Here is a 16,882-nt window from a genome sequence, read left to right as displayed (position 1 = left end):
TATGTGACTTTTAAACTATACTACTTGATTTATAATAGGAAAATAATAAAAATTCACATTATGGTTTTTTTATTACACATGGGTCAAAACACCTAGTTGTAGATCCTAATCAAAATAGGATAGAAACCACCTTCGAATTGGCAATCTTCATTTGCATCATAGGTGATACGAAATTCAACGGCTTTCTACAAACTCATTGATTCATAAGAATGCAATCCACCAAGAATTGAACAAAGTAGGATGTTGAGTCAAAAAAGACTCAAAACCCTAAAAAAAATTACAATCTAAACTAGGAGAACGATTGAAGAAGCAACAACATAACAAATCAGTCAATGGGCTAGCTTTTCATACTAGTACAATACTACAATATATACTAGTGCTTGGCACATAGCAAATTAGCAATCACTAAGCTATCATGTGAAAAATATACAATCTCAATAATAGTTAGATATGGCATCTAAGAATGTATACATACATAAACATATAAGCTCTTGCTTTCATTAAGCAATCACTTTTTAAGGTACACCACAACCACATTAAACATGTTATAAATTGGGCTCACACCTACATACAATAGTTTGTCCACTCTCATTAGATATTATAAATTGGACCCACACCTACATACAAATACAATAGTTTGTCCACTCTCATTGAGTCCTCACGGATTTGCCACCCTGAGTTAGGTCAGGGAGACGCGACCCAATCGACCTCCAAAATTCACTTGGAAAATCGATTGTTATAAGTTAAGGGAGTGTATCACCTTTATATGTTGGACTATTAATCCTTCATCTAACGATGTGGTAGTTTTAGTTTCATGTTACTTTTTTTACAATGGCTCTTACATCCCCAACTTGTGGAAGGACATAATCTGCTCAGGGTAATGGCAATATTGATCGATCGTAAAGTGCTTTCAACATGGAATGATTGTAGTAAAATATTATTAACTCCCCAATAAGGAATAGTATTGTTACGTCTTTTTCAATTAAAGTCTTATTTGGCATATATATACATATACAATAATGGTGGGTTGTTTCTACTCTCTTGATTCAAAAAGTTAGTGGATTGAAACTTGCGAGAAAATTTCACTTCGAACAAGAAGACAAAACTGAGATGCAAAATTTCCAAGTAAAAGACATATTTAAATCATACAAGAAGAATCTTAATTCTTTATATATTATTTAATACGCATGTGATCCGATCTCACCATTCATCCTAAAAGTTATTTGCTTTTGGAAAGATCGGCACAAAAACTTTTCGTTTTGACCCCTTTACCACGTTTTGTCCAATGCATATAACCACACAAAATAATAATAATTAATTAATTGTATATCAAATCAAATTTTTTTGTTTTTATTTTCATATATAAAATAAAAAAAAAAGTCATTTTCTTTTCTTTCTAAAAAAGTTGGAGCCCAAAACGGATACCAAAAGGATATGCTCTTTCCACGCATTACCTTCTTAATTAATTAATTAACAAAAATGACATGTAATCCATCAATCAGTTTGGTATTTTATGGGAGTCTATAGGTTTATTTCATTGATTTAATCAATGGAATAGTTTTATTTTCACTCTTTCATCCCAAATTCATTGTCCAAAATTTATTATTTTAATATAGATTCTATTTTTTTTAAAACACAGTCTATAATTCATTATTTTAGTTCTGAATTCATTTGTTTGTAAAATTCCATTGAAAAAAATAATGGAATTAAGATTTACCCCATAATATTCATCGACAATAAATCTTGTTAAAAAGAGTTTTATGTGATGATTCTGAATATGTTTGTTTTTTTTAAATCTAACATATATTTTGAGAGTTAAAACTTTTTAAAATTTCGTTTAAGAGACTTGCGCTTCCATGGAGTATCATTATATAACTACTTAGCACTACTGATTAATTAAACAGACATGTTGAATCTCTCTATTTACATTTACCCGCCGATTGGTGGGCTAGGTTGACATTTTCCAAACCCCGTCTCTTTTATCCAATTCTGAACAGTTAGTGGGCTATTCCTCCAACAATCGGGACTATTTGTACAAAGCCCATTTGAAATCAAATCAGATGGGCCTATTTATACAAAGCCCAATAGGCCCATTATCAAGTTCACCCTCAAAGTCGCAAATCATATCGTTGATGTGAGTAAGAAAATGATGTAACTAGAATAGTTTTGAGTTTTGACATGATAAATAAACTTTTATTAAAGCATCACAAAACAAAAGACCCTGTGACATGGGTACGGCCTATGAAGTAAGCATCAAACATCAAATCATGACAGAAGAAGAAGGAAAAAACAACACGATAGTGGACCCCTCGTGACATAACACAATGACTAACATTTTGTCCTCAAGCCAACAATTAGTTCCAAATCCTAATTAATGGGACCAAAAATCAAGAGCAAAGCTCACGGGCAATACCAAGTCTTGAATTGGCAACATCATAAACAATTCTATGGTTTTGTTGCTGCATACTGGCTATCACATTCACCACCGAATTCACATTATCAAGCGTCGCGGCCATCGCCAAGCACGAAATGCTGCCTTGACTGCCACAGAGGAGTATGTTGTCTACTAGCAATGTCATGTTCACATTCCCTGCAAACATGAATGTGATTGTTGGAGCAACAATAGGGACAGAGTAACATGTGTCGAATCCGCCAAGGGTTGTCACCGTTGCGTTCCTTATTCGCCTCCTGAACTCGTCCCGGACCGCAATGTAGGCCAGTTGGACCAATCTGGTGTACACCGTACCTACATTTATAACTTTGTTAATCTAGACTCCATAGGATGTTTCAGATAAAAAAGATGCAAGAGATTGCGGAGATCCTTCTTCTACACTTCCTCCTCTCCATGTTGTTGCTTTCTTCATTTCTCTAGGGGCAACCTTAGTATGCTTGTCGAATAATTTGAGTTCTCTGAGTATTCTATCTATGGGTGTTTTGCTATATAACTAAACACGTCTCCTATATTATTTAGAAGGTAATAAATATTTATATATAATATAGTTATATAATAGAGATAGGACATTTTCTTATAATGAGTCTTTATTTTGGCTGCCCCGAACCAAGGAATCCCTTAGATATGATGCAAAATGGATATTGTTCTATTGTTGATAAGAGATTTCTCTATGAAAAATACGAATCGGAGTTTGAAGAAGTATCAACAATTATCCTAAAGAAGACTCAAACGGTACTAAGCCTCCAGAAAACTATGGTTTCATACTATCAAATAATTAAAGACCTCAATGGTCAATCTCAAAAGAAAGTAGCAAAACATCCAACAAAATCAGAATACTAGACCTCGGTGGTCAATATCACGGCAGAACCAAAATAGCTCAAGTCAATGGTGACTGAGAAATATGTCAAATTTCAATAGTTTAACTAGTATAAATCCTAATAAAGATAAGAAATATAAATCTAATAAACGTGGACCACACTGCACTGTCACGCCTTTGGCAATCGATCCTGAACATCCTGCTTTTCTGCTGTTGTTGAGGTTTTTGTTCGCCCCAAAAACGCTTTCGTTATTCGAATCCTTGACCTGGTTAGTGTGGGGGAGAGCCATTAGCACTACACTAGCTAGTAATCCATGGAAATTATTAATCATCAACTCAAATAAATTTTCAAGTATTATATATACAATCTACCGACATAATTCCTCGCTAATAATCCATGGAAATTATTAATCAACATGTTTATCCTTAATTACCACACCTGGTCAAAGACCCAGAATCAGAATCAGTCACAGCATTATCCCTCTTTTTTTTTTGCCCCCAGCAACTTGCAAACCCAAAAGATTACAGAAATTTTAGAAACTTGTGTCATACAAAAAAAATCCAGATTAACCATGTGGGAGGCTCATATTTGCGGTCCAAACGTACAGGCCCAATAGGCCTGTGTCGGCTTCTTCTTTCAACACCGACTACAAGTAGACAAAGGAAAAGGGAGTTCTGAAGTCAGGTCTTCATCCCGTTGTAGTACCTCCAGTGTCCATTTGTATCGGGAGGGTTTAGTATGTTGATTGATCGCACTAAAAGATGAAGGGTGCATTTGGTTGAGCGTTTCCCTAACTTATATGCTAGCAGAAACCAGTCAAACCACTAGGTCCACTAAATGACCAAAAATGACCTCCAAAATATGAGGAAAAACAAAAGAACATACACAAACTCAAAAGACACACATAAACATGGCTGAATTCTGTAATTTTTTGAACAAAAATGATAAACATCTCAGCAGTTGGTATCTCAACTCCTGAGTATGTATAAGATTCAAGTGAATTTGTGATCTCCACATGATGTATATGAAATATTTTACATACAACTCGACAATTGAAATAACTTGGATACCAACTGTTGAGATCTTATCTTATCATAATTGTTTTCTGAAACCACACATACCTGCCAAATGATCAATATAAGTAACAATCCCAACCGGACACATGTCACTCCTTCGTCAATCCCTGATATTATACTATATCTCAAATTTTAGTATTTTATTATATCTTACATATTAGCAATAACATATTTGCTAAAAAAATTATTACATAAAAAAACATTCATGTTAGTATCAACATACAGCGCCGTTAGCATATAGCACTGGAAAAAAAACAAATAAAAAGAATAGTGGTGTGAATTTTTAATTGTAATAAGTGTTTGGAAAGTGAAGACCCATTGTCAGAATGTGACAAATTAGAGCATGCGCCAAAAAAAAAAAAAAAAAAACCAACCTTATCGCGTCTATAAAGCAGAATCCCCTGCAGGGGAAGTTGCACTCTTCATGTTAATGTTTATCTTCTCTCTTTCTCTCTCTAGCTCTCTAGCTCCATATTTCTCTAATTTGAGTTCTTGTTCCTCTTTCTATAAAAGAGACACACACAAATTACAAATATGAAAGCAATTACAAGAAAAATCGATGAGATTGTTCGGATGACACTCTTCATCTTGTTGGTTCTTACTACGCTGAAACATGATAGGCATGTTTTAGGTTATAGGCCATTGGATGAAGAACCAAAGGTTATGAATATTGATGATAACAGTGCTGCAGTTTCACTTGAAAGAGGTCCGGTTACACCATCTCAGGGTTCTCCCTGTACTTTTATTGGCGGCCGTAACAATGGAGGTGAAGAACATTGCCATATTCATCCCTGAATACATATATATATATGTATATATATATATAGATATATGTTCTAGTTCTATGGACACATATGCATGCTTTTGGTCCACTCTATCTCTATATATATTTTGGTTTTGTCAATACGTATGTACATCTAATCTTCTGTGTGTGTATGTATATATATATTACATGAATCTAAGAATAAGCAAGTTTGGTTTAGTTGGGTTTTTTTTCCTTCTGTTTTTTTCTTGTTCAAACCCTAGTTCCAGGTCTCCTAAACTTCTTGATTTCATTGTTGTTATAAGTCTCGGATGGATTTCACCAACATCCTTCATAACTTCCTCTCTCTATCAAGTTACTCATTATGTGAGATGAGTACGATAAATTTAATAATCAAACATGCTTCTGGGATCAATCTTCCAGCCTCTGCTCTAATTATTTCCAGCCCTGACATAGTTGAAGAAATTTTGTTTCTTTAATTTTATTTAATGTAAAGAAACCAATATATAGGTATGGCTTAGTGATATGGTGCAGGAAAGCATGATGAAAGAAATGATCTACTCAAACTTGTTGATTCGAATCATGAATATCATATTCAATGTTTCAACACTTTGTTGATTTCATAGATTAAAGCAATACCAAAGTAGTAGCAATTCAAAAAATGACTCGTCTCTTAATTTTATTCAATAAAAAGTTGTCTCTCTCATGAGAGATTAAATAAAGAAACCATAATCAAATCCTCAACCACATGAAGCAAATACTTAAAAGAAACAAAATAAAATTACTCATAATAAACGAAATAAAATTCACATTATGGTTTTTTTTTAATTACACATGGGTCAAAACACCTTGTTGTAGATCCTAATCAAAATAGGATAGAATCCACCCTCGAATTCGCGATCTTCATCTACATCGTATAGGTGACACGAAATTCAACAGCTTTCTACAAACTCATTGTGGGTGTTTGGCAGTGCGTTCGTACTGCGTTCCGTTGTACCGCACCTCACAGTACCACAGTTTTTTGTGACACGTCAAACAGTTTTTACGTTCCAACTCACCTTACAGCACCATAGCTTTTTAGCTCACAGCACCTCACCACACCTCACAACACTCCCAAACGCTTAAAATATATGTTGAATTGTCCTACCTAATTAAATTAGGTCAATTATTTTATTTTAGATTAATGTACAATGCAAACATTAAGTGATTTTATATTAATATTATTAATCATCTAATATAATCGTAATTTAGATACTCCAAACGCACCTCACAATACCCCACCACAGTTTTAAAAGTGATGCGCCAAACAACATTTTGCGTTTCAACTCACCTCACAACACCACAGTTTTATAACTTACTGCACCGCACGGCACAACACCTCACAGCAGTTGACAGCACTCCCAAACAGGCCCATTGATTCATAAGAATGCAAGAAAGTATGCATCTAATAGTTTCAATCCACCAAGAATTGAACAAAGTAGGATGACTCAAAACCCTAAAAAACAATTTAGAATCTAAACTAGGAGAACGACTGAAGAAGCAACAACATAACAAAGTCAGTCAATGCGCTAGCTTTTCATTGGCATACTAGCTATTACAATTCTACAATACATACGATTCTTTATAACAAAGTCACTCAATTATACGCTTGTGATTGGCATACTAGTACAACACTACAATATATACTAGTGCTTAATCACACTTAGCAAATTAGCAATCACTAATCTATCATGTGAAAAATATACAATCTCAATAATAGTTAGATATGGCATCTAAGAATGTATACATACATAAACTTATAAGCTCTTGCTTTCATTAAGCAATCACTTTTTAAGATACACAATAAACGCATTAAACATGTCATAAATTGAGCTCACGCCTACATACAATAGTTTGTCCACTCTCATTGGGCTCTCACAGATTTGTCCCCTTGAGTTAGGTCAGGGAGGCCTTACCCAACCGGCCTCCAAGTTCCCTTGAAAAATCTATTGTTTTAAGTTAAGGGAGTGCGTCGTCACCCTTATATGGTGGACTATCAATCCTTCATCTATGGATGTGGTGGTTTTACAAAGCATTAAAATGATACTTTTTTACAATGGCAGCTCGTAGCTCCCCAACTTGTGGAAGGACATAATCTTCTGAGGCTGATGAGAATATTGGTGGATCATAAAAAGTGGAAAGAAAACATGGAATGATTGTAATCAATTGTATAAACTCCCCAATAAGGAATAGTATATTTGTTAATTGCTAATGGTGGGTTGCTTTCGTTTCTTTTGATTGAAAAGTTAGTGGATTGAAACTTGAGAGAAATTTTCACTTCGAACAAGACGACAAAACTGAGATACAAAATTTCCAAGTAAAAGACATATTTAAATCATACAAGAAGAATCTTAATCCTTTATAATATTATTTAATAATTAGATCAATCTCAGACACTCGCATGCGATCCGATCTCGCCACTCATCCTAATAAAAGTAAACTTTTCGTTTTGAGGCTTCAAAAGGCCCACTGATCATTTTGTCCAATGCATATAACGACAACAAAAATAATTAATTAATTGTATATCAAATCAAATTTTTTTGTTTTTATTTTCATATATAAAATTAAAAAAAGTTATTTTCTTTTCTTTCTAAACAAGTTGAAGGTCAAAAAGGATATCAAAAGGATATGTGTTAATAATTGTCCATAATCTTGGTGATATGAGGAAAAGTGTGGGGGGTCATTTAATACTAAATAGTCTCCCACACTTCTTCTCATATCACCTAGATTATGGACATCAAAAATTATGGACATGTAGTGCTTCCGAAAAGGATATGCTCTTTCCACGCATTACCTTCTTAATTAATTAACAAAAATTACATATAGCCCACCAGTTTGATAGCCATGAGAGCCCAACATGTTTATTCCATTTATTTAATCAATAGAATAGTTTTATTTCCACTATTTTATCCCAAAATTTATTGTCCAAAACTTATTATTTTAATATAGATTCTATTATTTTTTAAAGCACAGTCTAGAATCATTATTTTAATTCTGAATTCATTTGTTTTTGAAATTCCATTGAAAAAAATAATGGATTAACAAATTTCATTGAAAAAAATAATGGAATTAAGATTTACCCAATAAATTTATTCGACAATGGATCTTGTTAGAAAGAGTTTTATGTGTTGATTATGAATATATAATTTTTTTTTTAAATCTAACATGTATTTTGAGAGTTAAAACGTTTTAAAATTTCGTTTAAGAGACTAGGACTCCTGTAGACTATCAATATAGATATAGGAGCTATCTAACACTACTTATTAATTAAACAGACATGTTGAATCTCTCTATTTACATGTACCCGCCGATTGGTGGGCTAGGTTGACATTTTCCAAACCCCGTCTCTTTTATCCAATTCTGAACAGTAAGTGGGCTATTCCTCCGAGAATTGGGACTATTTGTACAAAGGCCATTTTGAAATCAAATCAGATGGGCCTATTTATACAAAGCCCAATAGGACCATTATCAAGTTCACCCACAAAGTCGCAATTCAAAACATGTTTACAAAAAAAAAAAAGGACATAATTTAGTCAAATAAAGATCATTTGGATTCATGTAAAAAATTAATTTAGTAATAAGTACATTTATTTTGGCATTTGTTAGATATCCCACATCGTTCGATAACCCAAAATAATTTGTGTTTATAAAAAAAGTCCAAATTGCTACCACTCAAGAAGGCATTTTCTTGAGCCTAAATATCATTTAGTGAGACGGCTCACGAAGATTAAAATCGTGCGAGTCCAATGTATTCACGAGAACCAAATTGTTGATGTGAGTAAGAAAATGATGTAACTAGAATAGTTTTGAGTTTTGACATGATAAATAAACTTCTATTAAAGCATCAAGTAAGCATCATGACAAAGAAGAAGAAAAAGCAACACAATAGTTGACCACCCCCCCCCCACCCCACCCGTGACATAACACAATGACTAAAATTTTGTCCGCAAGCCAGTACTAGCTCCAATCTTCAACAATTAGTTCCAAATCCTAATTAATGGTGCCAAAAGTGACCAAAAATCAAGAGCAAAGCTCACGGGCAATACCAAGTCTTGAATTGGCAACATCATAAACAATTCTATGGTTTTGTTGCTGCATACTGGCTATCACATTCACCACCGAATTCACATTATCCGGCGCCGCGGCCATCGCCAAGCATGAAATGCTGCCTTGGCTTCCACGGAGGAGTATGTTGTCTACTGGCAATGTCATGTTCACATTCCCTGCAAACATGAATGTGATTGTTGGAGCAACAATAGGGACAGAGTAACATGTGTCAAATCCGCCAAGGGTTGTCACCGTTGCATTCCTTATTCGCCTCCTGAACTCATCCCGGACCGCAATGTAGGCCGGTTGGACCAATCTGGTGTACACCGTACCTACATTTATAACTTGTTAATCTAGACTTCATAGGGCGTTTCAAATAAAAGTGATGCGAGAAATCAAGTTTTGTTGGAAAAGAGTTTAACAATTCTCAACCACCAAATATAAAATTTTAAAAAGATTTACCATTCCCATCGACTTACTTTAAATTGATAAATTGATCGAGAATGTATAAGGGGAGAGCTAGCGTTACCTGAATCGACGATCGTTCCAGCACCGGTTGTTGGATTGAAGGCAAATGCACTGGCTGGAATGTTGAGGACTCTCCGGCCAACCCTAATTCCGACCATGTTGACATAGTAAAGTGATGGTCTTCTAGGATTCGTCAACAGGGGTGTATACTTGATCGTAATGGGCTGGCCAACGGGCCCAAGCCTTAACGAGCCAGAAAAGTTGGGGGACTTGAAGCTAGGCAAGCAATAAGAGAATTTGGACTTGTACAGGTTCTGGGTTAGTGACAAGAGCGACAATGGGCCTCGGCCCAGGCCCAGTAGACCCTGTGGTGGGACCGACGTGCCAGTGGCCTTCTGAATGCAACCAAAAGTAAAGTTGGGAATAGGGTCAGTGGCGAGTGTGATGTTGTCCTGTGAGAGATTCGCTGCGATGGTGGAGCCGCCGTAGGTGACGTTGAATGTGCACGTTCTGCCACCGCAAGTGGGGTTCGGCACCTGCATTTTCACGTGAAATATTAGTTCCATTGTATTTGTACCGTTACAATAGTTGTAGGCCCGTGAACCCTTCTTTGGTCAAGTCACACCCCCTTTTTTTAAAAAAAAAATTGAGAATAACACCTTATAAATTTGAACTCAAGGATAAATTAGGCCAAAACTTTACTCGTGACCACCCAGTGGAAATCGAACTGAATGTCAGTATGGTTTAGCCCCATAGGATTCAACAACTAGGCTACCAAACACAATATGATCCAAAAAAAAAATGCAATTCCTAAGTTAAATAAAATTTCTACCATGGAATAATCTGATCACAATTAATCTAGCTAGATCTGGAAATGGCAAATGTAGGCAGTCTTACTTGCTTGCACTGAGGAGTTTGGCACCCAAGAGACCTGAAAGTGGTGGACTTGGCAGAGTTAAACAAAGTTGATGAGCAGCCAATACAGCCAGTACAAGGAACCCAAGCAGCATCATTGCTAGTATCCAAGGCCATGAGAAAGGTCTGAGCAGGAGTACCAATCTTGACCCTCAAAATGTAAGTTGGGCTCTGAATGAGGTTCCTGCCCCATGCAATTGGCTCAGAAGATTTCTTACCACCCACCAAGCTAGACAAGTACTGGAGCCTGGCTTGGTCCTTGGCCAACATTTGTAGCACACTCTCACCCCATGAAATTGGCTTTGCTGGCCTAAATGGTGAGCATGGGCTGTATATGTGGTAGACTTTGAGGTTTGAGCTTTGGTCGTTGATGTCACATTTTGGGTTAAACCCAGCTTGGGCTAGGAGGAAGAAGAGATGGAGTGCTAGTACTAATTTTAGGAGGTGGGTTTTCATGGTTTTGAGAGAAGAAAGCTAGTGTTTTGATATGCCTGTGTGAATGTGAGAGGCTTTGTGGGGGGTATGTGTGTATATATATAGGTGGGTGTGTATGTATAGGTGGGCAACTGGGTGGGGTGTTAATAATTTTGGTAAACAGAGTAATTCCATTAGCGTTTTGTAGAGGCTGGGTCTGCTTAGAGATTGGGATCTTAATTTGTGTGAATTTATTTATTTATTTACTTTTTTATTTATTTATTTATTTATTTACTTGTGGTGTCACATTGTATGTTTGAAAAAGACTGTTTTGGAACATGCTATGTAGGCTAAAAGACAAAAGAGTATGGCTTTTTTCATAATAAGAGTCCAGTGGAAAGTGGAAACACATATACCAAGACATACTCATTTAGAAAATTAATTATTCCAAATAATTTTGAGTTCCCACTAATTTCATACTGGCTGTGACTTTTGAGATGTCATCAATTATTGTTTATATATATATATATATATATATATACACACACATATAAACCAAGAAAGGCTTTAACCCCATAATGCATCAACTTGGTGTTAATTCATAAACAAATGCAGCATTATATTAACCTTTCTAGACTGTTGACAATCCATGGTGTTGAAATATATATGCTGATAGGGCCTTTGACTCTAAGAGAAACCTAAATAAACCCAAAAAATTGAACTATTATAGTTGCACATGCACATGAAGAAACCTAGGTGAATATATTTCAAGGTGAAATTTGATAAGATAGCTAGAAATTATTAGGCAATATTAATGGGGAGGAGACACAAATGATATTGGAAATCAAATTAATCACAAACCCACTATTGTAAATTACTAAATTGGGGCCATAAAGAAAATTTATGATAATCAAAGCTAGAATAGTATGTGAATTGAACTCAAATCTTTCAAACTTTCCCTTTTTGCTACCTAACAATCATTCTGGTATGTGATATGATGGTTGTTAATCGAACCAGAAAGTATACATTTTTTGAGGGTAAAAAAAAAGATGGGGCACACTCCTGCACTTTATAATGATTAATGATTCCTAATCCAAGGTTAGATCTTGAATTCTTGATTTTATTGCTAGTATTATAAATTAATTAAGAAAAAAATGAAGAAATTGAAATTTTTCAAAAGACTTGTAACTTTTGTATTTTTGTGTTGCCTAGCTAGCTAGCTTGTTGTGTTAATTAATTGGATTTTGTTTCTTTCTTCTCTGTTGGGTCTTCCAATTAGACTTTTTGTGTGAGTGAAATTGCAAGGGAATGGAAGAGTGATATGCAGTAATCAAGGTCATCGGCAAGACAGCAACTGATCATCACTTCGGGGAGACTCAATTTCTGTGGATGCATGGTTGTGTTTTAGCTGGCTAGCTCTCTTGTAGATGGACATTGACAGGATTCATATATAGATGCCCTTGCACGTGATCATGTGTTGTTATCATGAACCATGGATGTACGTACTATATGATTATGCTGTACAATTATGTGTATGCATGTATGTATGTATGATCATTGACACAACTTACCCTTTCGTCAAGTGTGAGATTTTTGTCAATGTGAATCTGATGACCCGATTTTAGATTCAAAGTAGATATCCAAATGATAAACTTGTATGGTATCATTTTCGATTAAAAAAATGTATGAGTGTGAGCATATTTTATATGATAACATTTTTATTATTTAATTTGTGTAAGGATTCCTTGGTCAACTTCTGATGGAATTTTTTTCTTCTAATTACTTAAAGATCCGGAAACTAGCCCTAAAATGTGGACTAAATTAATTAAGATGACCTTAATTGGGTAGTGAAGACGTAGAACATACAATTTTATATTTTATCCTAAAATAATGTTAGTCTTATGTATATTTTACGGTCTATCTTATACACATGTCGGTGTCCTAGTTGAGGACAACCGATCTCTGCTTTGATATATCACCCATCAGATTCTTCAAACCCTTCGGTTGTGTAATAGAGTGGCTAATGTTCGGGTATCTCTGCTATGCTTGGCCGAATCAGTCTCGGTCATGTTAGAGTCGATTCCCCCTCCATTCAAGCTCTACTTAGCTATGATTGTAATCCGTTTGATTAAAAAAATGTGAATTTGATAAATATATGACTTAGTCTTAGGATGCAAGATCTATCTTTGGCTTTGCAGCTTATTTTACGTAAGTGCATGTGTTGCTTAATCAATACTAGTTTGCATGCATTACCAACTTCAAAAAAAAAAAAGAAGTGATGACGACGAAATCAAATTAGACTCTTTGACTTAAAATAAAATAAGCAATTAATGACAATTAAGAGGTGTATAAGTCATGCATAGGATCAGCCGCGATTCCTTACCAACTTGTTTTTCTTGTTATACCGTAGCTAGATACATAGGAGACTTTTGGGATATATATAGGAAAATGACAAAGAGCCTAACTTTTTAGTGACCCAAAGAGCCCAAATCTATGTGGCTCCTAGTTGGCATTGGCATGTCTCATGCCAAGCTGGAAATTGGTTCAATTTCAAAATTTTACTGGGTTTCCAAGACAAAACACAGATACCTAGATTATCTATGATATTAGCTATTCATCTCCAAGACATCGCGAACCAGCAGCTGCGAACTTCGGGAACTTTGTGTTGCAGATCCATATCGTTGTCTCTCATATTATATCTACTCCATCACATTGCGAGAGGACACAGCAGCAGCGCACGCCAAATAAGACGATCTGAGATATTTAATCGGGGGTAGATCTACTTTGAGAGAAGATCAACATCATCTTCGTGAAATATCATTATCGCACCGGACTTGCAACATGGAGAGGTTGGGTATTTCGTATGTTGTTTTATATTTTCGAATGGAAGACTAGATATATGAATTTATTGGGTTTTGTTGAGGAAGATAAACTCACTGGGAAAGATTGAAATGAATGATATAATTGAATGTGTGAGCCACTTTGCTGTGTTTTGTAGTGTTCTTGCTGTTTTATTTCTTTACGAAAAAATGAATCAAGTTATCTGAAGGAATTTATTATTCCATTGGTTATATCGATCGCATTTATTATTCCATTGTTTTTACTCGTGGAATTGTTTATTCCATATTTTATATATATGGTAGTGATTATTCCATTGTAGGTAATAATGGTTTTCATATGTTTCAGGGCCTAGAATTTGGATAATGAGGAAGATAGTAAGTTCAGAGATCAGGAAATTATTGATTTAAACTGCTAGAGCCCTGAGGGTGATTCCAGTTACTAGTGTAGTGCAGAAAAAGACCTAAAAGTATTTATGCTTATGCATGGAATGTTGTTTGATCATGAGGAGGGAATGTATGATTTCTACAAGAAATATGGTGAGGCAAATGGATTTCCTGTGAAGCGAAGAACATCAAACAAGGACAAAGATGGCTTGTGCAAATATTTGACTTTTACGTGTGCTAGAGCAAGTGTGTTTCTCATAAATGGAATATCTGATTTTTTTTCGATGGTAGCAATATGTTAGCCTCTCATTCATATGACATTGTAATTTTACTTGTCTTATCATTGATTAGGTTTGTTAATCAGTCATGCCAAGAATCTTATAAATCATAATTCAAGCCAGAAGAGTGGATGCAAGGCTCGTTTAAGAGCTCGGTTATCGTGTGAAGGTAAATGGGAGATTACTTCATTTGAGGATAGTCACAATCATGTATTGAGTCCTAGCCAGTAAAGATTTTTTATATGCAATCGTGAAATCAACCCACATGTTCAGAGACAGCTAGAGATTAACGACATTGCTGGAATTAGGCCAAACAAGAGTCACAGTGCACAAGTTATTGGAGTGGGTGGTCATGAAAATTTGACGTTCTTACAGAAAGATACACAAAATCTAATTGCTAAAGTGAGGCGTTTGCGAATGGGAGAAGGTGATGCCAAGGCATTACAGAGTTATTTTGATAAGATGCAATCTAAGAATGAGGGTTTTTACTCGTTGATTGATTGGGATCAGGAAGGACGTCTGAAAAGTTTTTTTAGGCCGATCCACGTAGTCGAGCTGCATGTCATGAGTTTGGTGACGTTATTACTTTTGATACCACGTATTTAACAAATAAGTATGATATGTCGTTTGTCCCATTTGTGGGTGTGAATCACCATGGTCAATCGATTTTATTAGGATGTGGGTTACTTTCTAATGAAGACATTGATTCATTTATATGGTTGTTTAGAACTTGGTTGTCATATATGCATGGGGTAGCTCCAAAAGGAATTGTCACGGACTAAGACAGGGCCATGAAGAATATTATTGAAATTGTTTTTCTTGGTATTAGGCATAGATGGTGTTTGTGGCACATTTTAAAGAAGGTGCTTGAGAAGTTAGGGTCTTTAAAGGATTACAATCATATAACTTATTTAATTGGTGATGTTGTTTTTGATTCTCAGAGTATAGAGCAGTTTGAAAGTTCTTGAAAATTGATGGTTGAGAGTTTTCGTTTGGAAGCAAATGTTTTGCTGTCATTATTATACGAGGATAAGGCTAGGTGAAGAATTTTTTTTGGGCATGTATATAAGGAACTGATTTTTTTTTTTTGTAATACTGGATTCCATTCATTTCTCCAATGGAATACTGGATTCCATTCATTTTTTCAATGTTATATTGGATTCCATTCCATTGATGAAGGAATTAATGATACATATGTTATTCCACTTTATGTTTAAGTGGAGTATGATCATCCACTAATCACACAAATGGAATTCGTGTTATATGACATGTAATTCCACTTACTATATTAGTGGACTATGGTATTCCACTAATCAAACAAATGCAATATGTATTTACAAGTATTTTCCACTTTGTGTAAAAATGGATTAAAGTATTCCACTAATAAAACAAATGGTATATGATTTACAAGAGCAAATTAGAAGAGAGAGGAACGAGAGTGGGATGAGAGACGTTGAGGAAACGTATAGAGGAAGTCAGTTTTCGAAAACTGTTCCGTATCCCGTTTGTTTTGATTTTTCTCTCTCATATCATCCTAGTGAACATACCACCTAGATTTGGACTGTTTTGCGCTCCTAAAATTTGGACTACCTAGCACTGTTAGATATGTATATATGCATTATTAAATTGGGTTTGTCAATCTAATTTAGATTAACCAATTAATATTTTTTTAATTTTTTTCTCAAGAATTACTTACGAGGCACGACAATGTATATGCCAAGCTAAAAGTCTTTGGATATGTAGAAGAGATTTCAGTGATACACTGAGTACTCTTTGGAAAAAAGAGTTGCAGAGTCGATATCAGACAGAAAGAGTTGACCACCGACAAACAATTCCAATATAATCAATCATATGTAGCATGTGTATTATATATACATGAAGAAAATATAGACACTATTCACTGAACCAGGCTTCTTTCAGAAGAGGTAAAAACACAGACAAAAGAAAAAGTTAAAAAAAATTCAGACTAGAACAGTACAGTAATCTCGTGAGTACATTTCTTTCTTCTCTTTTTTTTTTTTCACGGGCTTCTTTTTTTCTCAGTTTTGTCGCATTCGATTGCCTGTTTCCCAAATTTCCCTGTACCTTATATTTTTCTTTGACAAGCATATAAATTGTCATGAAAAAACATAATAAATTAATGGACTTAAAACAAAAGAAAGAAAAGTAAATAGACTAAAAAGGTTCGGCGTCAAGTGAGCTCTCATTGCATGAGTGACTCGGTAGCGTGTTTTGGCCGACACTCACTCACTCACTCACTCGTATATGCGTGTTGTCTCTCCTACAGCGTCGCCACCTTTCCCTCCACCGTAGAACCTTTTTTTTTTGTTGACCGAAAAACCATCGGTTCAACGGTTACTTTGTGATTTTTGACCCAATTGTAAACTT

The 16,882-nt window shown here is 35.1% G+C and overlaps 1 protein-coding gene and 1 long non-coding RNA gene across 2 annotated transcripts; one reads left to right on the top strand and one right to left on the bottom strand.

The window, feature by feature from the left end:
• Positions 1 to 9,047: 9,047 nt before the first annotated feature.
• LOC119987673 (aspartyl protease AED3-like) lies at positions 9,048 to 11,120 on the bottom strand. The gene is made up of 3 exons (XM_038832594.1): positions 10,561 to 11,120; positions 9,725 to 10,199; positions 9,048 to 9,527 (listed from the first exon to the last, which is right to left on the bottom strand). Exons 1-3 carry the CDS (start codon positions 11,032 to 11,034, stop codon positions 9,169 to 9,171), a joined length of 1,308 nt encoding a protein of 435 aa, XP_038688522.1. The 5' UTR covers positions 11,035 to 11,120; the 3' UTR covers positions 9,048 to 9,168.
• A 2,426-nt stretch (positions 11,121 to 13,546) lies between these two features.
• Positions 13,547 to 14,644, top strand: LOC119990131. The gene is made up of 2 exons (XR_005465949.1): positions 13,547 to 13,841; positions 14,179 to 14,644. It is a non-coding gene; the product is annotated as an uncharacterized LOC119990131 (long non-coding RNA).
• The last annotated feature ends 2,238 nt before the right edge of the window (positions 14,645 to 16,882 follow it).

This window comes from Tripterygium wilfordii, chromosome 21 (genome assembly GCF_013401445.1).
Source record: "Tripterygium wilfordii isolate XIE 37 chromosome 21, ASM1340144v1, whole genome shotgun sequence".
Classification (NCBI taxonomy): Eukaryota; Viridiplantae; Streptophyta; class Magnoliopsida; order Celastrales; family Celastraceae; genus Tripterygium; species Tripterygium wilfordii.
The sequence above is the reverse complement of the archived record's forward strand: the minus strand, read 5'-3'. Positions and strand labels throughout refer to the sequence as shown.

Excerpts from the sequence above, each read along its gene's own strand:
- LOC119987673 (XM_038832594.1), bottom strand. The coding sequence starts at position 11,034 with ATGAAAACCCACCTCCTAAAATTAGTACTAGCACTCCATCTCTTCTTC. Across the intron at positions 10,200-10,560 it reads AAACTCCTCAGTGCAAGCAA|GTGCCGAACCCCACTTGCGG; the intron begins GTAAGACTGCCT and ends GTGAAAATGCAG. Across the intron at positions 9,528-9,724 it reads TGGAACGATCGTCGATTCAG|GTACGGTGTACACCAGATTG; the intron begins GTAACGCTAGCT and ends TTATAAATGTAG.